Source organism: Ornithorhynchus anatinus, chromosome X4 (assembly GCF_004115215.2).
Source record: "Ornithorhynchus anatinus isolate Pmale09 chromosome X4, mOrnAna1.pri.v4, whole genome shotgun sequence".
Classification (NCBI taxonomy): Eukaryota; Metazoa; Chordata; class Mammalia; order Monotremata; family Ornithorhynchidae; genus Ornithorhynchus; species Ornithorhynchus anatinus.
The window spans coordinates 1,313,577-1,336,492 of NC_041752.1; the positions used below are offsets into that span (position 1 = coordinate 1,313,577).

The 22,916-nt window shown below is 62.4% G+C and overlaps 2 protein-coding genes across 4 annotated transcripts; one reads left to right on the top strand and one right to left on the bottom strand.

Annotated features, from left to right (window-relative positions):
- Positions 1-1,067: 1,067 nt before the first annotated feature.
- On the bottom strand, positions 1,068-6,967 carry LOC100682106 (PILR alpha associated neural protein). Of its 3 annotated transcripts, none has more exons than XM_029054227.1 (6): positions 6,933-6,967; positions 5,108-5,162; positions 4,318-4,856; positions 3,571-3,652; positions 2,551-2,784; positions 1,068-2,014 (listed from the first exon to the last, which is right to left on the bottom strand). In XM_029054227.1, the coding sequence occupies exons 2-6, from the start codon at positions 5,122-5,124 to the stop codon at positions 1,993-1,995; spliced, it is 894 nt and encodes a 297-aa protein (XP_028910060.1). In that variant the 5' UTR covers positions 5,125-5,162; positions 6,933-6,967; the 3' UTR covers positions 1,068-1,992. The 3 variants fall into 3 exon arrangements, with proteins under 3 accessions (XP_028910060.1, XP_028910061.1, XP_039766643.1); XM_029054228.2 differs by lacking the exon at positions 6,933-6,967 and adding an exon at positions 6,520-6,567; XM_039910709.1 differs by lacking the exon at positions 6,933-6,967 and adding an exon at positions 5,344-5,858.
- Positions 6,968-10,557: 3,590 nt separating this feature from the next.
- Positions 10,558-15,449, top strand: COPS7A (COP9 signalosome subunit 7A). The gene is made up of 8 exons (XM_029054519.2): positions 10,558-10,693; positions 11,049-11,235; positions 12,866-12,941; positions 13,133-13,221; positions 13,627-13,829; positions 14,230-14,335; positions 14,519-14,676; positions 14,804-15,449. Exons 2-8 carry the CDS (start codon positions 11,074-11,076, stop codon positions 14,841-14,843), a joined length of 834 nt encoding a protein of 277 aa, XP_028910352.1. The 5' UTR covers positions 10,558-10,693; positions 11,049-11,073; the 3' UTR covers positions 14,844-15,449.
- Positions 15,450-22,916: the final 7,467 nt, after the last annotated feature.

Here is a 22,916-nt window from a genome sequence, read left to right on the forward strand (position 1 = left end):
AAAGGGAGACTGACCGAGCCCTGGAGGCCAGTTGAGCCTTTCAAAGCTCCGCTTCTTGTTGCTCTATTTTAATAGACTTAAATGGGGCGGGGGGGGTGGAAATGGCAGCTCAATCAGTCGGTAATTAATTTAATCGCTAATTAGGGCGCCCAAGGGTTTTCCGCCTTCCTCATATGGATGAGCCCCGAGTGCTCGGTTGAGCGTGGCCTGGGTCCTGAAGGTGACATCGTCCCTTCCCCCATCGGCCTCCAGCGCGCATCTCCTGCCCCGCCGTCCACATCCGTTCCAGCGGATTGATTGAAAGCTTGCTGGGCGCGGAGCACTGTACTAAGCGCTCGGGAGAGTACGCTACGACAATAAACAGTGGCATTCTCTGCCCACGACGCGCTCACAGTCCGCACCCTCCAGGTCTGACTCGCCCCGTGACATCGTCCTAGAGAGGGACGATGGGCTGGGAGTCCCAGCCAGAGGGTCTCCATGGCAACAGATACCGGCAACGGTCGGAAGCCGCGGGTTAGGCTGACTTTCTCTCCTGGCAGGGCCCCACCCCACCCGTGCCTGCCCCCCGAAGCTCCATCCCACCCCTCCCCGGGCTCTGGCCCCCTGGACCGGCCGTGGCCGGATCTAGGCCTTCCCTCCAGAGATGATGGAGTGGAGCAGGGAAGCTCATCATGGCGGGGGGGAGGGGAGGGGAGGAGATCCAGGTCTGAAATAAAGCGGGAAGGGGCAGGTCCCTCCCCTCTGACTCCCTACCAGCCTCCTCTATCTCCCCGCTCTGCCCCCGATCTCCTCCGACTCTCCTCTCCCATCGACCCCACCCACCTCATCCGGCCACCGGTGATCCGGGGATCCCCCCTCGTCCCCACTTACTGTCCCCAGGTGGGAACTGTCCTCCGCTGGACTCACCCCCGCGTCCGGCCGGCCGGAGTCACAGAGGCTCTGCGAAGGGCGGTGGCGGGGGGGAGTGCGGATGTTCTGCTGCTCCCAGCCGCCCCCCCCTTGCCTCCCTTCCTTCCACCTCCATCCCTGCCCCCCTGCAGAGCTGCCAGGCAGAGCTGAAGCCGAGCTATTTTGCAAAGATTTTATTTGAAAATCCTGAACTGACATCCCACAAGAATCAAAGATTTCACCACAAGGGGAAAGAGAATACAAAAATATATATCACAGCATAAGGGGCAGGAAGAGATGAGGGGGAGAGAGGGAGAGAAATGGAGAGAGAGAGATGTAAAGCGGGAGCAAGAGGGGTTGGGGTGGGGGCGAGGGGCGACGGGAGAGGTTGGCGAAATGGGAGAAACCCAGGCAAACCTGGGGAGCTCAAGGGCGTTCTGAGTTCAAGACAAACACAGACAGAGACGAGGAGGGCAAGACGGAGGTGGCTGGAGGGGGGCGGAGGGGCTACCCTTCTCTCCCCAGCCCTCCCTCAAACACAGAGTTCGGGGGGAGTTTGGGGGTCCCCCAGGAAAGGCCTGGGGAGCGCAGGCCCAGCCGCCCCCCGGCCCCCTCCACCCTCCAGCATGCAGGGGCACAAGACGGACACGTGGAAGGGGGTCAGAGGCCGCGGGACGCACGATGGCGACGAACGGAGCGGGGGACGTGAGGGAGGACCAGCGAGAGGCCGGCTGTACAAGACGGTGAGTGTGCAACAGTGTGCGTGTGCAAGCGTGGAGGTGAGTGTGCAAGATCTGCGAGTGGGTGTGCCAGGGGAAGTCTGGGGGGCGAGGCGGGTGGGGGGTCGGAAGCCACACGAGGGTGTGCCAACCCCACATGGGGGAAGGGGAGCCGAGGGGCAGGAGCCGGGCGCCTCACAGAGAGAGGGGCATCCCCCCGCCCCCCGCCCCCACCTCCGGCAGCCCCAGGCCGAAGCGTGGTGGGGGGCTCCTGGGACCCCCCCCCCCCCCGGCTCCGCAGGCATCGCCCCCGGCCTGGGTTGGGGAGGGGGGAGGGAGGCCGGGCCTCGAAGGCAGGGAGGGACCCAAGCTCCCACCGGGAGGGTCACAGGTTCACCAGGGGGATCCTAAGTGGGGAGAGGGCAGAAGGGAGAGGGGCGGGGTCAGAGTCAGCTGGAAAGGGGTGGGGGCAGAGACAGAGGGGGCGGGGGCAGTTGGAAAGGGGTGGGGGCAGGAGCAGGGTGGGGGCGGGGTCAGATGTGAGGGGCGGGGTCCGGTGGGGTCAGTCAGGTGGGGCCCCTGGGGTTCGGGGTCAGGTGGGGATCAGGTGGGGGGTCAGGTGGGGATCCCTGGGGTTCGGGGTCAGTGGGGGGCGGTCAGTCAGGTGGGGTCCTTGGGGTTCGGGGTCAGGTGAGGATCAGGTGGGGGTCAGTCAGGTGGGGCCCCTGGTGTTCGGGGTCAGGTGGGGTCAGTCAGGTGGGGGCCCTGGGGTTCAGGGTCAGGTAGGGGTCAGGAAGGGGTCAGTCAGGTGGGGGCCCTGGGGTTCGGGGTCAGGTGGGGGTCAGGTGAGGGTCAGTCAGGTGGGGCCCCTGGGGTTCGGGGTCGGACGCCGCCCCCCCCCGTGCCCCCCCCGGGTGCGCGGCCGGTGTCCCGCAGCGCTCACCGGTTGAGCTGGAAGGCGGGGGGCCCCTTGGGCTGCGGAGGCCCCGGCCGGGGTCCGGCGCGGGGCTCGTCCCTGTCGGGGGTGGGGGCGGGGGTGGGGGCGGGCGAGTCCCCGAAGGCCCCGAGGACGGTGACGCCGGCCGGGGACAGGTCGGTGAGGGGCTGCTGGCTGTCCTCCTGCCGCAGCGGACCCTGCTGCCCCGACGGCCGCCGACGCTTCTGGCTGCGGTCCCAGCTGCGACCCCCGTCCCGCCCGCCGGGACCCCCGCGTCACCGCCGAGCGACCCCCGACCTCCCCAGCCGCCGCCCTGGACCCCCCACCCTCTACTCTCCTTGCGGGCCCGGGACGTGTCCCCTCCTCCTGTCGTGCTGGACGCTTCCGACGGCTCAGTACGGCGCTCTGCACAGCGGAGGCGCTCAATAGATACCGTCGATCGGCATCCGGAATACCGATGCCTTGCCTCCCCCGCTAGACGCTGTGGGCGGGGAACGTGGCTGCTACATCGGGATATTGTACCCTCTCTAGCGTCTAGTACAGGGTGCTGCACACGGCAAGCGCTCGATAAATACGACTGATTGAGCACCGTGATTCACTCTGTGTGTCCTCAGAGAGAGGGAAGACCGCGCTCTTCGCAGCCACCCCCTACTGTCCCCAAAGCCTTGCTCACGGCCACCTATTTGTCCTCATTCCCGGGGAGAGAGGAGGCTCGCGTTGTCCTCCCCATTTTACAGGTGAGGAAACTGAGGCCCAGAATGCGGGGGGTGATTTCCCTGAGGTCAGGCCAGTAAGGTCCAGACCCCGGGGGTCTTTCCACTAGACCAGCTGCACTTGGGCAGGGGGTAGAGGTTGATGGGGAGGGGTAAACGGGGGACTCGTTCCTCCTCCCCCCACATCTGTCCGCCCCTCGGTTTCCCTACCTCTCTCCCTCCAGCTTTACTGCTCCGATGCCCCCACCTTCTCCGGAGGGTCGCTTCGCAGAGGCCCCCTGCCCACCTCCCCCACGTCCCTCCTGTCACTCACCAGAACTTGAAGATGATGCCTGTGGCCACCAGGACGATGATGATGGAGATGGTGATGGTGACGTAGAGTTGGGGGTCGACTCCTGGAGCGGGGGAGGGGGGAGGGCATCTCCCAACTCCCGCCCTTTTCCTCCTCCGCTCCTCAACGCCTCGGCCCGGCCCCCTCCCCTCCGTTTACCGCCCCCTCCGAGGCTCTCCCTTGGCCCTGCCGAGCCTTCCCTGGGCTCTCGGCCCCCAGCCGCCATCCCAATTCCAGATCCATGGGGGGTGGCTCGGTGCAGAAAGCTCAGGAGAGGAGGATTCCAGAGCTGCCCCTGCCCGGCCCCGGCCCCGGCCCATCCCGCCCCTCTCCCCCCTTCCTCAACCTTAGCTCCCCCCTCCACCCTTTCTACTTTCCCCCTCACCTCCGGCTCCCGACCCTCCTCCTCTACTCCCCTGCCAATTCACAGCCCCCGAACCCTCCACCTCCCCGACCCCAGCCTCACTCCTCCAATTCCTCGGCCTCCCTGACCCCGTCCCCTCGGCAACCCCCTGACCTGCCCTTTCGGCCATCCAGACCCCGCCCCATCAGCCGCCCTGACCCGGCTCCCTCCGCACCCCCTGACCCCGCCTTTCGGCCTCCCTTTCCCCGCCCCCTCGGTGACCCCTGACCCCCGCCCCCTCGGTGACCCCTGACCCCCGCCCCCTCGGTGACCCCTGACCCCACCCCTTCAGTCACCCAGAGCCCGCCCGCCCGGTGGTCTCTCACCTTCCCCGCGGGTCCCGAACAGGAAGGGCCGGAGGGTGGCCGGAGCCTCTCCCAGGATGAGGCCGTTGCCACCCCCGCCGTGGCGCAGGGGGTCGGAGTTGGGGTGGGGGGTGGCCAGGCCGTGGGGGGCCACGAAGCCGTAGTCCAGGGGCAGGAAGCCGGGGTTGGCCGAGTTGGGGTCACCTCCGTCCTCGCGAGACACCGTGGGCCCCCACACGATGGCCCAGGGGTACTGGGACGAGGGCGGCCCCTCCTCAAAGCCCGACGGGGTGGCCGGGGGCGAGGTGCCCGGCGAGGCCTGGCGCCGGGAGCGGGGGAGCCGGGGCGGCCGGCTGGGGGGCGGCGCCCGTTCCCACACGCACACGTGGCGAGGGGCCGAGGGACCCCCTCGGGTGCACGGGGGGCGGGCGGGAGCCGGGGGCGCTCGGGACGGGGAAGAGGGGGAAGAGGGGGAGGAGGAGCCCTGGGACGGGGGTGGGAGAGGCAGCAGGAGCAACGGCCACAGCGGCAGGAGGAGGCGGGAGGTCAGCAGCGTGGGCCTGGGGCGGGGAGACAAGGGCCAGGCATGGGGCCTGAACTCCGGCCCGGCCGGGAACCCGGGGTTCGGGATGTCGACGACGAGGGGTGAGAATAACTCCGCCCAGGCCCTCCCTCCCGAATTCCTGTCAGGACTTTTCCTCCTTCCCCTTCCCGGGGTGGGGGGAGGGGGTGGGGGGGCGGGGGGCAGGCTGGGGAGAAGGGCTGGGGGGGGCCTGAGAGAATTTTCTCACCGATGATTCCCAGAACCTACCACATCTTGGAGTCCATTTCTGGGCACCTGCCTGGATCCTGATGCTCAGCCTTCACTGGGGGAGAAAAGGGAAGGTCTCAGTCAGCCCCTCTCTCCTAGCCCCCCCTCACTTCCAGCCCCCTCCCTCCTCCCTCCAGTCCCTCCCCCACCTCCCAGCCCCCTCCCTCCTAAATCCAGCCCCCCCACACCCAGACAGCCACCTCTCTGCTGGCCTAGGACCTTCCTTCCCAGCTCACCGTCTCTTAACTCTTCCCAATCCCAGCAGTATTGGCTGTTGACTGGGATTCCCCCTCCCCGGTGCCTCTTGCCCCTCAGACTCATTGGTGGGGCCTGGCGGGGGGGGGGGTGATCCCAGGGGTGAAGATGGGGCGAGCCTCTGCTCCCCAAAGTCCTCAGGCCCCCAGTTTCCTTCCCTCCGCTCTTCTTGTGCCAGTAAACCAGCAGGTGATCGCCTACAGTCAACCACAGCCCTGGGGAGAGGGAGGGGGCACGGACTCCTTGTGTCCGTGTGTCTGGGGAGGGGCTTCTTTCCCTCCCCTGGAGTTCCAGCCCTGGATATGACCTTGCAGCACGGGCCCCAGCCCCTTCCCCACAGCCCAGGCGTAAAGGGGAGGTGGGGGGGCTCGACGATTTGATCTTTAATGCTTGGGTGGAAGAGGTGCAGGACGGGGGGCGGAGGGGCTCTGAGCCATTGAGGGGTGGGGGAGAAATCACCCCTCTCCCGAACCTGGCAACCCCAGCGATGGATGGCCCATGGATGGCCCCGAGACACGGGATGGCGATGGGAGGCTGCCCCGGGGCATGAGGTGGAAGTTGGCGGCGGGGAGGGGGGCAACCCAAGGGACGAGTCTCTCTTTAAACGCCGAAGGAGCTCCATCCACGGCCTTCTTCTCCAACCCCCACCCCCGCGCCCCCCAAGACCGCTGACCCGAGGTGGGAAAATAGCAACGGGGAGAGAGGGGGGAGAGATGAGGGGAGGCAGGACGCAGAGACAGGGGCGATGAGTCTGGAGGGAGAGGACCGGAGGGAGCTGGCGGAGGGAGGGAGGGAAGGGGTGAAAGAGAGAGAGAAGGGCGGGGGGGGGGGGATCCCAGAGGGGACAACAGGACCGACCCCTCCTTTCTCCCCACCCTCTGGCTTCAGGTTCTTCCCCCAATAGCCCACCCCCAGCCTCAGCCCCCAGATCCCGCTGGCTTTCCCTCCCCTCCCAAACCCCGGCCCCTCCGGACCCCCTGCAGCCTCCCCGACCCCCCCACATCCTCTACTCCCCCCCTCCCGGCTCCCCCTTTCCCCAGCTCCACGCCCCCTCCCCTGCACAACAGGTCTGTGCGCAAGGCCCCGGTTGGGAGGCTGGGCAGAGGCCTTTCCCTGGGAATATCTGGCCTCCCCCCCACCCCACGACACACACGCACCTCCCAGGGCAGGGGCGGCTTCCCCCACCTGGCGCCCCTTGCCCGCCCCCGGGGTTGGGGAAGCGGGAGAGCCGGGGGAGGAGGGAAGGAGAGATGGAAGCAGAGACAGGCGGGGGAGGGATGAGGAGGGAGGGAGGGAGGGAGGGAGGGATGGATGGAGGGATGGATGGAGGGGAGCGAGGGAGGGAGGGAGGGATGGAGGGACGGATGGAGGGATGGATGGAGGGATGGATGGAGGGGAGCAAGGGCGGCCGGAGGAAGGCTGCGCGGGCAGAAGAGGGGATGCGGGCTGGGGGGAGGGAGGGAAGGAGAGAGCCGAGGGGAGCAGGCTGGGCAGGCCGGGGGGCAGGGGCAGGGGCGGTCCCGGGGGGGGGCCGGGGCCCCGGGAGAGGAGGATGGCTCGGGGGTCTCACCTGGGGTTCGGCGGCGGGGGCCTTGCGGGGGCTCCGGGCGGGGCGGGGCTGCGGGGGGCGCAGGGCCCGGACCATGGCCGGGGGTGGGGGGCGGAGGGGAGGGAGGGGAGGGGAAGGGAGGGGGGCGCGGGCAGGCGGCGGGAGCGGCGGAGCTCGGCTGGGCTCGCCTCGATCCGGCGGCGGCGGCGGCGGCGGCGGCGGCTCCGTCTCCGCCTCCCCCCGCCCATTTAACCCTCCCTCTGCCGGAGCCGCTCCCGGGAGCCCCACCGACCCCCCCCCCCCCACCGACCCCGTCCTTCCGGGGACCCTCGACCGCCTCCCCAACTCCCAGGACCGCAAACTCCATCCCCCCGACTCCACGGAGCCTCCTGTCTCCCCAAATCCCAGGAGCGCAAACTCCATCCCCCCGACTCCGTGGAACCTCCTCTGTCACCCCAACTCCTAGGAAGAAAAATGCCAACACCCCGACTCCATGGAGCCTCCTCTGTCTCCCCCAACTCCCGGGAACACAAACTCCATCCCCCCGACTCCGTGGAACCCCCTCTGCCTCCCCCAACTCCCAAGAACACAAACTCCATCCCCCCGACTCCACGGAGCCTCCTCTGTCTCCCCAAATCCCAAGAGCGCAAACTCCATCCCCCCGACTCCGTGGAAGCCCCTCTGTCTCTCCCAACTCCCAGGAACACAAACTCCATCATCCCGACTCCATGGAACCTCTTCGGTCTCCCCAGCTCCCGGGAGCCCCAACTCCATCACCCCGACTCCCCGGAATTTCCTCTGCCTCTCCGACTCAGAAGCACAGAATCCATCACCGTGACCTCATGTGTCTCGCCCTGTCACCCCAGATCCCAGAAACGACTTCATCCCGACCCCCGAGTGACCCTCCCAATGCCACCTTTACTCCCAACGCCCCAACTCCAGGGACCTGGGCTGGGATACCCCAACTCCACGTAGACTCCGACTCCACCTATACACCCCCCTACTCTTTTCTGACAGGGCCTTGTTTCACGGCGGGGATCGTCAAAACCCTCTGCCCTCGGAGTTTCCCGTCTGGGTCTGGGTCTCGGGAGCTCTCTCCTGACCCCGACTCCAACCCGCCGAACCCCCGAGCCCTTTAGATCCCCGGTTGTCCCCAGCTATTGCGATTAGCAAAAAACTCCCCTCTGTTGCCATGACGACAGGAGTCTTGGGGACCGGCACCTGCGGTGACCGCTGCCGTCTGCATCCGATGTTCCTCGAAAGGGGACCGTGAGAAGTGGGCCTCTAAATTGGGGTAGAGGAAGTGTGTGTGTGTGTGTCTGTGCGTACACGTGCATGGGGGTGCACGCGTTCGTGTGTATCGACGTTTCGATGGTGTGCCTGCGCTCATCTAGGAAGGCTGCCGGGGGTTCTAACAACAGCCGGGGGCCGGGGACCCCCGGGACCACGGTGCTAATCCAGCCGTCCGAGCCCTTGCAGGCCCGCGTGTGCGTGTATGTGGGTATAAGGGTGGGTTGGTACCGGCAAGTAACCCAGCGCTGAGAACGGTGCTTGGCACATAGTAAGCGCTTAACAAATATCATCATCACTATTGTTATTGTTCTTTCTCCTGATGCCTCTGTGTCTCGGGGTCTTCTGCCCAGGACTCTTTATTTGGTGGGGTTACTGGCTGTTTCTGAATCTCTGGGTCTCTATCTGTCTGGTCTTTGTCTCCGTGTCTGGGGATTTGTTCCCAGGGGAAGCGGCATGGCCTGATGGATAGAACTCGAGCCTGGGATTCAGTAGGACCTGGGTTCTAATCCCAGCCCTGCCACTTGTCTATGTGACCTGTACTGTACTCCTCCAAGCGCTCAGTACAATGCCCAGTGCTTAGTAAGGGCTCAATAAATACTACTGATTGGTTATTTGATCTTGGGCAAGTCACTTCACTTCTCTGTGCCTCAGTTCCCTCACCCGTAAAATGGGGATTAAGACTGTGAAACCCAGGTGAAGCATGGACGGTGTCCAACCTGATTAGCTTGTAACTACCCCAGAACCTAGTACAGAGCCTGACAGATAGAAAACGTTTAATAAATATCATTAGAAAAAAAACTCTCAGGGTTTCATCACCAGAGAAGCAGCGTTGGCTCAGTGGAAAGAGCCTGGGCTTGGGATTCAGAGGTCATGGGTTCAAATCCCAGCTCAGCCGCTTGTCAGCTGTGTGACTTTGGGCAAGTCACTTCACTTCTCTGTGCCTCAGTTACTCCATCTGTAAAATGGAGATTAAGGCTGTGTGCCCCACGTGGGACAACCTGATCACCTTGCATCTTCCCCAGCGCTTAGAACAGTGCTTTGCACATAGTCAGCGCTTAACAAATACCAATATTATTATCAGCTGTGTGACTTGGGGCAAGTCAACTTCTCGGGGCCTCAGTTCCCTCATCTGTCAAACGGGGATGAAGACTGTGAGCCCCACGGGGGACAATCTGATCTCCTTATTATCTCCCCCAGCGCTTAGAACAGTGCTCAGCACATAGTCAGCGCTTAACAAATACCACCATTATTATTATTATCACCTCTACTTCTTGAACTGTGTCTTTGCCGGTTGGGAATCGCCCTCCCCTTGTAATCATAATGATGGTATTTCTTTCGCTCATTCATTCAGGCGTATTTAATGTTGGTATTTTGTTAAGCGCTTACTATGTGCGGAGCGCCGTTCTAAGCGCTGGGGGAGACACAGGGGAATCAGCTTGTCCCACGTGGGGCTCACAGTCTTCACCCCCATTTTCCAGAGGAGGGAACTGAGGCCCAGAGAAGTGAAGTGACTTGCCCACGGTCCCCCGGCTGACAAGTGGCAGAGCTGGGATTCGAACTCATGACCTCTGACTCCAAAGCCCAGGTTCTTTAATAATAATAATAATAATGTTGGTATTTGTTAAGCGCTTACTATGTGCCGAGCGCCGTTCTAAGCGCTGGGGTAGACACAGGGGAATCGGGTTGTCCCACGTGGGGCTCACAGTCTTTATCCCCATTTTACAGATGAGGTAACTGAGGCCCAGAGAAGTGAAGTGACTTGCCCAAGGTCACACAGCAGACAAGTGGCAGAGCTGGGATTCGAACTCATGACCTCTGACTCCAAAGCCCGTGCTCTTTCCACTGAGCCACGCTGCTTCTCGTTCCACTGAGCCACTCTGCTTTGAGCGCTGTGTGCAGAGCACTGGGAAAGTAGACTCGAGGATGAGGATAATAATAATATTGGTAGATGTTAAGCGCTTACTATGTGCCAAGCACTGTTCTAAGCGCTGGGGGAGATACAGGGTCATCTCCCACATGGGGCTCACAGTCTTAATCCTCATTTTACAGAGCACTTACTCTGTGCCAAGCGCTAAGTCCCCGCTAGCTTCGGTTGCCCCCGCCCATCGTCTTTTAATTCTCGGTTTCCCACTGTGCCCAACCGTCCTCCATCCCTGATCAGGGACTGCTCGGCCTCCCAAGTGTCCGCCCCAATAAAGTTTTATTCAAATCCAAAGAGGGGAAAAAAAAAAAGCGGAGGGCGCCTGTCACTCTCCGCGCCCGACCAATGGGAGCGCGGCGTGGGCGGGGCCTAGCCCAGACCGCGCCTTCCCCCTCCCCACCGCGTGGGGGCGGGGCTGAGCCCGGTCTCTGTCGTCACGGAGCGGAAGCGGCGGCCGGGGCTGCGGGGCATAGAGTTTGTCGGCTAGAGGGGCCCCCCCCCCCCTCTCGGAGGGCGGCTGCGGCCTGCACCGGCGGCCGCAGGTGACGGAGCGGCGCCCCCGGACGAGGTGCGTCAGCGCGACCCCGTCGGGCGCGGCCCGACCGCCGCCTCCGGACCCTTTAAGGGCGGCGGGGGGGGGGGGGAGGGGGGAGGTCACGTGGGGGAGGCGCGCGTGCGCGGCGGCGCGGGCGGGAAAGAAGGGTGTGACGTCGGGCACGTGGCCGCCTCAACGACGCCTCCTCGGGACCGCCGCTAGGGGGCGCTTGCCATGGGGTGCAGCGCGTGGTGGGCGCCCCCAAGCGGCGGGCGGGCGCAGGGGGCGGGCCCCGACCCCGGGGAGGGGGCCGAGCGCCGACCCCCAGGGGCCCCGCGTCTCCCCTCGCCCCGCCGCTCACCGCCCCCCGTCTCCCGCACCCCTTCAGCTCGAGGCCCCCCGGCGGCCCGGACATGAGCGCCGAGCTGAAGGTCACGGGGCAGAACCAGGAGCAGTTCCTGCTGCTGGCCAAGTCGGCCCGGGGCGCCGCCCTGGCCACCCTCATCCACCAGGTGCTGGAGGCCCCCGGGGTCTACGTCTTCGGGGAGCTGCTGGACATGCCCAACGTCCGGGAGGTGAGGGCCCGGCCGGGCGGCGGGAGGGGGTCACCCGGGAGAGTCCGATAGGGTTAGTAGACGTCACCTCCCCCCTCGTGGAGCTTACCGTCTACGGCTGCTGCTCGTTGAATGATGATATTGGTATCTGTTAAGCGCTTACTATGTGCAGAGCACTGTTCCAAGCGCTGGGGGAGATACAGGGTCACCGGGTTGTCCCACGTGAGGCTCACGGTCTTCATCCCCGTTTGACAGATGAGGGAACTGAGGCACAGAGAATAATAATAATGTTGGTATTTGTTAAGCGCTTACTAGGTGCAGAGCACTGTTCCAAGTGCTGGGGTAGATACAGGGTCATCGGGTTGTCCCACGTGAGGCTCACGGTCTTCATCCCCGTTTGACAGATGAGGGAACTGAGGCACAGAGAATAATAATAATGTTGGTATTTGTTAAGCGCTTACTAGGTGTAGAGCATTGTTCTAAGTGCTGGGGGAGATACAGGGTAATGAGGCTGTCCCACGTGAGGCTCACAGTTAATCCCCGTTGGACAGATGAGGGAACTGAGGCACAGAGAAGTGAAGTGACTTGCCCACAGTCACACAGCTGACAGGTGGCGGAGCGGAAATTTGAACCCATGACCTCTGACTCCCAAGCCCGGGCTCTTTCCACTGAGCTAAGCTGCTTTAGGATGTTCGTCGAGCACTGTATTCACCACTTGGGGGGTAGATACAAGCTAATTAAATTGGACACGGGTCCCCCAGGGCCTTCCAGTCAATCGATGGCATTGAACGAGGGCTTTACCGGGTGCGGAGCTGAACACTTGGGAGAGTCCGATAGGGTTAGTAGACGACCTCCCTCCTCAAGGAGCTTACAGTCTACAGTTGTTGCTCGTTTACGGTGTTCGTCGAGCACTGTATTCGCTGCTGGGGTAGATACAAGCTAATTAAGTTGGACACGGTCCCTGACCTGGATAGGGCTTGTAGTCTTAATCTCCATTTTACAGATGAGGTAACTGAGGCCCAAAGAAAACGAGTGACTTGCCCACAGCAGACAAGTGGCAGGGCCGGGATTGGAACCCAGGCCTTTCCAACTCCCAGACCCAGGCTTTATCCACTAGGCCCTGCACGAAGCACTTGGGAAAGTATAACAGAATTGCTAGACAAGGTACCTGTCCCTCAAGGAGCTTACAGACTATTGCGTGCAGAACCTTGTACTCAGTGCTTGGGAGAGAAATAATAGAGTTAGCAGACAGGGAGCTTGCAGTCTAGCCGGGTCCACCCCTAGCGCCGTGTGTTACACAAAAACACCCACACACATACATCACCCCAACTCCCCCCCATCACAGTAGTTACCACAGTAGCCTCAGCTATTGCAGGTGAGGCCGCTGGCTGGAGGTCAGAGATAATAATAATAATGGCACTTGTTAAGCCCTTATCACGTGCCAAGCACTGTTCTAAGTGCCCGAGGTAGATACAAATTAATCAGGTTGGACACAGTCCCTGTCTCACATGGGCCTCGTGCTCTTATTCAGTTTCTCGGGCAGGATAGGGCTGATACTCTTGAGGGGCAGAGAGTCAGCAGGCCTGGGTCTCAGCAGGGCTGGGGGTGGGGAACCCCCGCTGCGGGTAACCCCCACCCCTCTCTCCGTCAGCTGGCCGAGAGCGACTTTGCCTCCACGTTCCGGCTGCTCACCGTGTTTGCGTATGGGACGTATTCAGACTACCTGGGTGAGTCCGGACCTGGGCCCGGGTGGACGGGGAGCCCGGGAAGGAGGGCGGCTCGGAAGGAGCCTCGTGAAGACCCAGGGCCTGCGGGGACTAGCGGGCCTTGGTGGAGGGTCCCGGGGAGGGAGTTTCCACGGTGCTGAAATGGGGCCTTCCCCCTCACTGCCCCCAAACCTCTCCCCCCCCAACACCAGCGGAAGCCCGGAACCTGCCCCCCCTCACAGAAGCGCAGAAGAACAAACTGAGGCACCTTTCAGTTGTCACGCTGGCCGCCAAAGTCAAGGTGAGGGGCTTGTCCGCAGCGATGCCTTGGGGTAGAGGCCGGGGATGGGGGTCTCCTCCCCGAGCCCCCGTCGTGGGAGAAGTCCTCGCCAGCCTGTTCGGCCGGGGTCCGGCCTGATGGGACACGGGGGCAGAGTGGGCGACGTCTTAGCCTTCCGCGCTGGAACAGAGGATCCAATGGTTCAGGCTTCCAATCTAATCAAAGCGTGGTTTCGAGAGACATGTAAATGGTGGGAAATCTCAGGACTGGGCTATTAGAGTGGAAGCTCGCTGTGGGCGGGGAGCGTGTCACTTTTGGGTTTTGTCCCCGCTCGCCACCCACACAACCCTGCCCCTCGATCCCCCTCTCGCCACCCGCACCCCGACCCGCTCGCCGGCCACCCACTGGTCCCCCTCCCTGGCCCAGTGCATCCCGTACGCCGTGCTGCTGGAGGCGCTGGCACTGCACAACGTGCGGCAGCTGGAGGACCTGGTGATCGAGGCCGTGTACGCCGACGTCCTCCGCGGCTCCCTGGACCAGCGCAACCAGCGGCTCGAGGTCGACTACAGCATCGGGCGCGACATCCAGCGCCAGGACCTCAGCGCCATCGCCCGCACCCTGCAGGAGTGGTGAGGCCCACGAGCCCGGGCACGGGGGCCCAGGGGGCACGGGGGACCCGGGCCGACCCCAAGCGAGCTTGGGAAGGCCCCCCAGGTAGGGTCGGTCTCCTCCCCGGCCTGTCCAGAACCCCAGGCGGTGCCTTCCTTCCGTCCCCTCACTTTCCCCAAGGCTTCAGCCGGCTCTGTGGGGGCGGTGCCGCTGTCTTTTGACCCTGGCTGGAGTTGACAGTGGAGTGCGACCCCCTCCCGCCCCCATTCCTCTCCCTCCCCTATCCCCTCAGAGTCCCCTTCCACCTCCTCCCGTTAGAGCACTCCTCTGTCGCCCGCAACCAGCCTTGGGAACACTCCCGCTCCCAACTGGGCAAGCCCAAGCCCCCTTCAGCCCACCGCCCGCTCGTCCCGCCCCCAGGTGTGTGGGCTGCGAGGTGGTGCTGGCCGGCATCGAGGAGCAGGTCAGCCGGGCCAACCAGCACAAGGAGCAGCAGCTCGGCCTCAAGCAGCAGATTGAGAGCGAGGTGGGTGGGGGGTGGGCGTCGGTTGGGCTGGGGGTGGATGACGGATGTGGGGCGGGGGCGGTTGACGGCATCAGATGGGCACGGGGCTGGTGAAGAGACCTAGCCAGAGCCTAGTAGCGGGTAGGGCCACCCCCGGGGCGGCGGGTGGTCAGGCTAGAGGTGTCCAACCCCCATCCCCTGCAGGTGGCAAACCTGAAGAAAACCATCAAGGTGACCACGGCGGCGGCGGCCGCGGCCGCGGCCACATCCCAGGACCCCGAGCAGCACCTGACGGAGCTGAGGGAGCCCGCGCCCGGAGCCAGCCAGCGCCAGCCCAGCAAAAAAGCCTCCAAGGGCAAGGGGTGAGCCCCGCCCCGGGTGGGTGTGTCCGGCTGGAGCAGGATGGGATTTGGGGGGGGCCCTCCAAGCAACCAGCCTGACCCTCCTTCTCCCCCCTCTTCTCTCTCTCTCTCTCTCTCACCCCCCCAGGCTCCGGGGCAGCGCCAAGATCTGGTCTAAGTCCAACTAAAAGGGGCCGCCCCAGCTCCGGGCAGAGCGTGTGGACGCTGAGCCCCCATGCCTCCCCGGGGCTGGGCCGGGGGGACCCGGGGAGGCCCCCTTTGTGTGTCATCTCCCACCGCCCCCTTCCCCACCCGCTCTGTGGCTCCCCCCGACCCTCCTTGGCTCTTCTTGTGCCCCGTCGGTGCCTCCGGGGCGGGATCTACGTGTGTGTGTGTGTGTGTGTGTGTGTGTGTGTGTGAGCCTGCCCCTCGGCCCGAGAGGTCCCAGGTGCCCGTGCGCGTACCCTGTACACGTGTGGATACGGGCCGAGTTCTGCCTCTGGGAGTCCGCGTCCACCGGTCTGCCTGGGAGGGGGCAAGAGCAGGTCTGGCCCTCTCCCGGCCCCTCCACCCTGGGGTAGATATCTAAGAGCCATAGACCCGGCCCCCCACGGAGGGCTGGGGGTCGGAGTCCCAAGCTGCCCTGCTACCCCCGCCGCAGAGGATGGATGGGAGAGGGGCCGGGGGGCAAGCCGGCCGAATGTATTTTTCCCTCGGATTGAGTTGCAAATTGTATAAAAAAGTATATAGAGAACTATATAACAACACAGAAATAAATCTATGAGATCTATCTATCCCGTCTCTACTCCTTGGGGGCCGCCTGCGGGACACCCTCCCCCTCGCCAGGGAAGCCCTTCCCTAAGGGGGTCCCCCCGGGCTGGGGGTTTGGGGAATGGGGAGGTGGGGGAGGCCAAGCTTCCAGCTGCCTTGAATCTGGGGGTCTGCTAGTTCAGAGGGGAAAGGGTCCCCAGGAAGGGGGCGGGTGTGGGCCTTCACACTTGCCTAGGGGCACCCCCCCGCCCTCCCGTCTGGGGAGGTGTTCAAAGAGGGCTGGGCAAAGGGGGAGAGAGAGAGGGTTCAGGGCCGGTTAATGGTCTCTTTCTAATAATAATAATAATGTCGGTATTTGTTAGCGCTTACTATGTGCAGAGCACTGTTCTAAGCGCCGGGAGAGACACAGGGGCATCAGGCTGTCCCACGTGGGGCTCCCAGTCTTCATCCCCATTTTACAGATGAGGTAACTGGGGCACAGAGAAGTGAAGTGACTTGCCCACCGTCACACAGCTTTCTATTTCCAAGGGGAGCCCGTGCCTCAGTTTCCCCCTCGCCAGACCTACGGCCGGCTGCTCCCGTGGGAGCGGAAGCCCGGCGCCTAATCCAGCCTCCAGAAACCCCTTTGAACCGCGAGACCCCCCACACCCCGGCCTTTCAGCCGGGCTCGGAGGAAACAGTTAATTTCTCTTAATGGGCCATCAGGTCGCGACCCCCGGCTAGGTGTCAGGAGTGTGTTCCGCTAATGGTCGGCGGGAGTGGCGGGGGCGGGGCGCCAGACAAGGCCCCGGGCTCTCGCCTTGGGGGGCGCCTCGCACATCCCGTTCCCGCAGCCCCCCAAGACACCCCCCGCCCCCCAACCCTCTCCCCGTCCCCCTCTCGGGCCTTTGAACCGAGCATCTCGGCGATCGGCTTTGATTTGCAAAACCAATGGCCCGGGTCGGGTGCGGAGGGGGGTGGGGCCCCCGGAATCTCAGTGCAAATTTCGGGGGGCTCGCGGCTTCCGGACTAACCATAACGATAATAATCGTGGTCCTTGATAAGCTCGTACACTGGGCCAGAAACGAGACGATCGGATCGGCTATTCTGTGTCCTTCATGGGACTCGCACTTCGAATAAGAGGGAGCACGAATTTCATCCCCGTTTTACAGATGAGGAAACTGAGGCACAGAGAAACGACGTGACTTACCCCAGGTCACACATCACTTGCCTGTTGTGTGACTTGTTTATTATTGCATTGTACTCTCCCAAGCGCTTAGGAGAGTGCTCGGCACACGGTAAACGCTCAATAATTTAGTAGCAAGGCCCCGGGTTTGGGAATCAGAGGACGTAGATTCTAATCCCGCTCCGACACTAGTCTGCTGCATAACCCTGGGCGAGCCACTTAACTTCTCTGTGCCTCAGATGACCTCATCTTGTAAAATGGGGATTAAATAAAAATAAAAAATAAACTGTGGTATTTGTTAAGCGCTTACTATGTGCAAAGCACTGTTCTAAGCGCTGGGGGATACAAGATGATCAGGTTGTCCCACGTGGGGCTCACAGTTTTAATCCCCACTTGACAGATGAGGGAACTGAGGCACAGAGAAGTGAAGTGACCAGCCCAAGGTCACCCAGCTGACAAGTGGCAGAGCTGGGATTCGAACCCATGACCTCTGACTCCCCAGCCCGGGCTCTTTCCACCGAGCCACGCTGCGATTTAAGACGGCGAGCCCCCGTGGGACGACCTGATTACCTCCTATCTACCCCAGCGCTTAGAACGGAGCCTCATCCATAGTAAGCGCTTCACAGATACCATCATTAGTAGAAGTATTATAAATACGATTGAATGAATGAAGCGGTGGAGCGGGGATTAGAACCCAGGCCCCGGGACTTCCTTCCTCCCACACCTGCCAACTCCCACCTGCGGTCTCCCCGACCTGGCGGCCTTGGGGGGCTGAGGGGGGCCACGTTTGTCGCAGGCCTCGAGGACCCGCCCCCGCCCACCCCCCAAAGGCTCAGCGACCCGGCCGGGACCCCCGCCCCCCTACTCACCTTTCCTCCGCCCTTCCCTCGGGTCCTGGAAGTCGGGGCGGCCCGGGACTTCTTGGGGGGTCCGGTCCTGGGAAGCAGAGCGTCGGGGGTCGCTCGGGTAGGGACGGGGCCGTTCCTGGGGAAGGGTCTTGGGGTGTGGGGGGGGCAGGTGACATCACGGTCGCCACACCCCTGGGGGAGGGGGGAGGGAGGGAAGGGGCTAGAGACCCTTCTCAGAGAGACAAAGGCAGGGAGGAGGGGGCAGGAGGGGCAGAGGAGCAGAGACCAAAGCCGGGAAGAGAGGGAGGAAGGATCCGGGCCCTGGTGGGGGGTGTCTGACAGTCGCCCCCCGGGCTCGGGCCCCGCAGAGCTGCTCGCCCCCTGCCCCAGCCCGCCCCCCACCCCGCAACCCCCGGCCCTGACCGGCAGGATGGACCTCAGCCGGGCCGGAGCTGACCGGCCGCGCCCGCAGCAGACCCCCTTTCTCATCTACAAGAAGGTGAGTCCGAAGAGCAGGGGGACCCCCCCCCTTCCCACCCCCCGATTCAGCATGGCCAGAGCCCGGGCCTGGGAGTCTGAAGGACCCGGGTTCTAATCCCGCCTCCGCCACACGTCCGCTGTGTGACCTTCTCTGAGCCTCAGTTACCTCATCTGGAAAACGGGGATTAAGAGGGTAAACCCTATGTGGGACGGGACTGTGTCCAACTCAGTTAACTTGTATCAACCCCATTGCTTAGAAAAATGCCAGGCACATAGTCAGCGCTTAACAAATACTACAATTATTATCCCCCCTCTAAATTGTAGACTCGCTGTGGGCAGGGAATGTGCCTGTTTATTGTTGTAAACAGTGCTCCGCACCCAGTAAGCGCTTAGTACAGAGAAGCAGCGTGGCTCAGTGGAAAGAGCCCGGGTTTGGGAGTTCATGGGTTCGAATCCCAGCTCTCCCCCTCGTCAGCTGTGTGACTGCGGGCAGGTCACTTAACTTCTCTGTGCCTCAGTTCCCTCATCTGTAAAATGGGGATTAACTGTGAGCCTCACGTGGGACAACCTGATTTCCCCGTATCTCCCCCAGCGCTTAGAACAGTGCTCTGCACATAGTAAGCGCTTAACAAATACAACATTATCATTATTGCAGTGCTTGGCACAGAGTAAGCACTTAAATACAATAATAATAATTATTAATAAATACGATCAAACGCATGAATAAATGCATGTTTGAACGAATGAATGAATTCAGGATCCCCCTCCTTCCGACCGTCCTCCTCTAAGACCTCCTCTCACCAACACCCCCCCGACAGTACCGGTCCCCAATACCCCCTCTTCCCCGACAGTCCCCTTCTCGGGTTCTCCTCCTTGCCTCTGACCCTCCTCCCTCACCCGCCCCCGCTGCCCACAGGCCGTGAAGCCCTTGGTAGAGAAGCGGCGGCGGGCCCGCATCAACGCCAGCCTGGACCAGCTGAAGCGGCTCCTGGCGCAGGCCCCCGTGGGGAGGCAGGTAACCGAGGTCTCTGGCTACCTACGGGATGGGCCGGGGAGCGGTGGCAGGTGGGGGTGTCCTCCGGACCCTAATCCTCCCTCCTTGGGGCCCCCACACCACACCTCCAAGCCAGCCCTGTCCCCATCTCAGTGCTCCTCCCCCTCGCCGTGCTCCCCATACTCCCCAACTCACCGTGCTTCCCATCTCACTGTGCTCCCCCAGAGCGCGCGGGCTGCCTCTCGGCTGGAGAAGGCCGACATCCTGGAGATGACCGTTCAGCACCTGCAGAGGCTCCACCGAGGAGGTACCCGGAGGGACCGGTGGGGAAGGGCTCGGTCCCGCCCACCCTTGAGGCGGGACCCATTTGGGCCAAATATTTGACCTATTACTATTTAGCCGGCCGAGTTTTAAAAATGAGATGACCAGAAATCTGTGAAATGTCCCCAGTGCCTTTAAATACATTTGTGTGCTCTTGTCTCTCCCTGGCCCCATCTCTCAATCAATCAACTGAGCCCTTACTATGTGCAGAGCGCTGTACTAAGTGCTTGGTAGAGTATAATAGAGTTGGTCTACAGCATCTCTGCTCTCAAGGAGCTGACAGAGTAGAGGGAGCTTCCAGCCTATCTCTCTGCTTGTCTCCGTCTCTATCCTTTCCTCGCTCTGTCTCTGCCCGTCTCTCCCAGTTAGCCACCTTGCCCTGGGCACTGGGCCTGCTCGACCCTTACCCTTGGGACGGGCGATTTTGGAAAAGAAGACTCGGGCTGCCAGCTACAGATTGTGACCCACCCTCGGCCCCCTCCCTGACGGGCGGATGGCGGGAGGCGAGGGGGTCGCCGGCCCCCACTCGAGCCAGCTGCCCTCCCCTCTGTCTCCCCGCAGAGAAGCCCTCGGAAGGCCGGGACTTTGAGGCTGGATATCGCCACTGCCTTGAAGCCGTCAGCTCCTTCCTGCACTCAGCTGGCCCCTCCCTGCACCCAGGGCTCCACGCTCACCTGCTGCAGAGGCTCAGGCAGCCCCCTCCTCACCTCCACCCCCACCCCCACCTCAAGCTGTGGCGGCCACAGGGCTCCGACGGGCACCCCGAGGGCCTAGGGGAACACTGGCCCACCCCCTGGGGGCCTTCGCTTCCTATTCAGTGCCCCCTCCCTCACACGCTCTCCATGGGGTCCCCTCAGCCCTCCTCAATACCCCCCAGTGGGCCCACGACCTCCCCGTCCCTCTCCAGGGCTCCCCCACCTCTGCCTGCCCCTTCCAATCTGGTCAATCCCCCGTCTCCTACCTTCCCCCTGTGGCGACCGTGGTGAGGTCCCTGGTCCGGGGACGAGGCCGGAGGACCGATAGCACCCCTCCGCCCTTCCCCGCCACCTCACCTCGAGTGCTCACTGCCTCGGTCAATCGGGGGGCAGGGTCCCGGGGTGACTCCCGGGAATGGGGCAGACCAGTCACTCGGATGTCGACCACCCCTCGGTCCCCACCCTCCCCAACCCAGGCCCCTGCTCAAGTACAGCCCGTCTCGGGGGGGTGAAGGGGAGGAGTAGGGGACTCTTAAAGTGTCTGTGTAAGGGGGGTGCTGGGGGCCTGGATTCCTGGGGCCGAGCCGCCGGCCGGCCTGTGAAGTTTACCCCTGCACCCGTTGGATGGAAAACGCGCCTGACTCCGTGTCGGCCAAAATGCCTGCAACAGTACGTGCCTTGCCGGGTGGCCGGGTCACGGGCCGCACAACTGTGACAATAAAGCCTCCCTCGATGAAACCGGCCTCCGCCTGTTGTGCTGGAAAGGGGACCAGGAAGAGGGGAGAGGAAGGAGGAGGAGAAGCAGGGCAGTAGCCACGACAGTGCTCTGCACATAGTAAGCGCTCAGTAAATACTACTGAATGAATGATTTCAATCCAGCAATAGTATTTATTGAACCCTTACTGTGTGCAGGTTATGGTACTTTTTGGGAGAGTACAACGAGGATGAGTAGGGTTCCCTGCCCTCAAGGAGCTTACCAATTAGGGAGACAGACAAGAATCATTTTCAAAGAGTGAGAGGAAGAATGAAGAAATAGGCATTCAACAGGAAAGGGTACAAATACACAAGGATGAGATAGGTTCTCAGTGGAATCAAATGCTTCTGTGAAATGGGTCAATGGGATCAATCAAAAACTACTGTTGATGGATGGATAGGATTGAGGCCTTGCTGGCATCTCATCAACCCGATTTAACTTGTATCTACCCCAGTGCTTGGCATATAGTAAGCACTTAACTACCATAATTATTATTATTATTACCTCTCGTGCCCAAGTGTGTCTTAGAGCTGGCCTGAACTGGGACCTGAAGCCACAGTGGGTTTCTGACCGGGCTCAGATGACGGAGCTGGGCAGTAGGTCGTACGGGAGGGATCCAACTGCTGCCAGCAATGAGAAGCAGCATGGCCTTGGGGAATGAACACAGGCCTAGGAGTCAGAGGACCTGAGTTTTAATCCTGGCTCGGCTACTGTGTGACCTTGGGCAAGTCACTTAACTTCTCTATGCCTCAGTTCCATCATCTGCAAAATAGGGGGTGAATACCTGTTCTCCTTCCTAGACTGTGAGCCCCACGTGGGATCTGATTATCTCGTGTCTACCCCGGCGCTTAGTACAGTGCTTGGCACATTGAAGTGCTTAACCAATACCACAAGCGTTATTATTATTATTGTTAGAGCAGAGAAATGTCACAGGCATTTTTTCTGGGCAGCAGTAATGGCTGTGGTACATTTCCTCCTTATTGCCCGTGTTAACAGAGCTGGTCCAGTGAACCTGAACCCAGGGCGGGACTTGGAATCAGTGGGCGGAGGGGAGCGTCCAGAGGATGAGCAGAGAGGCAGTGGGAAGAGGGTGCCTCCAGGAGGCAATGGGCCCTGAATCTCAGGTCAGTCTGCAGAGGGGAGACCACATTGTCCCTCAAACCTGGCCCAGAGCTCGGGACACCGGGATGTGCGGCCGTGTCACCACACCCTGGATCGGGGGAATCAACATCCCCTCCAGCGTGAAGGATGGGGAGCGAGGCTGGAGTCGGGGCCCTGACAACTCTAGGGGAAGCAATGGCTTCAACCGCACAGCTGGCAAACTGGGGCGGCAGCCCCTTCGCCCCCATAACTCGAACCTGGAGACACTGGCCCCACCGCCTCCACAGCTGGCATCCGAGGGGCAGCTCCCCCCGAAGCTGGCACCCGGGGACGCCGGCCCCTTCAGCTGGAGCCAGCGGTGCCTCCGTGCAGGGCAGCTGCGGTCGGGGGGCTGGACCCCCCTCTAGGCACCCCTTCCTCTGGCCCCCCACCCACAGGGGCTGGACAGGAGGGGGTCCTGGAGCGGTTTGGGAGGGATGTTCCGGGCAGGAGAGGCTCGGGCTGAGGGAAGCCGCCCTCCTTCCCCTCATCCCTTCCGCCCAGCTAGGACTCTCCCCACCATCACAGCCTTACTGAAGGCCCATCTCCTCCAAGAGGCCTTCCCAGACTAAGCCCTCCTTTCCTCTTCTCCCACCCCCTTCTGCATCGCCCCGTCCCAGCCCCACACCACTTCTGTCCCTATCTGTCATCGAAGCAGCGCGGCTCAGTGGAAAGAGCCCGGGCTTGGGAGTCAGAGGTCATGGGTTCGACCCCCGGCTCGGCCACTTGTCAGCTGTGTGACTGCGGGCGAGTCACTTCACTTCTCTGTGCCTCAGTTCCCTCATCTGTAAAATGGGGATTAACTGTGAGCCTCACGTGGGCCAACCTGATGACCCTGCATCTCCCCCAGCGCTTAGAGCAGTGCTCTGCACCTAGTAAGCGCTTAACAAATACCAACATTATTATTGTTAGTCTATTAATGTCTCTCTCCCCCTCCTCTAGACTGTAAGCTCGTTGTGGGCGGGGGAAAGTATCTGTTTTATGGTCCTCTCCTAAGCTTTCGGTGCAGCGCTCAGCCCACAGTAAGCGCTCAATCGAGACGACTGAAGGAAGGAATGAAGGGGCGGTTGGGCGGGGAGGCGCGCGCTCTTCC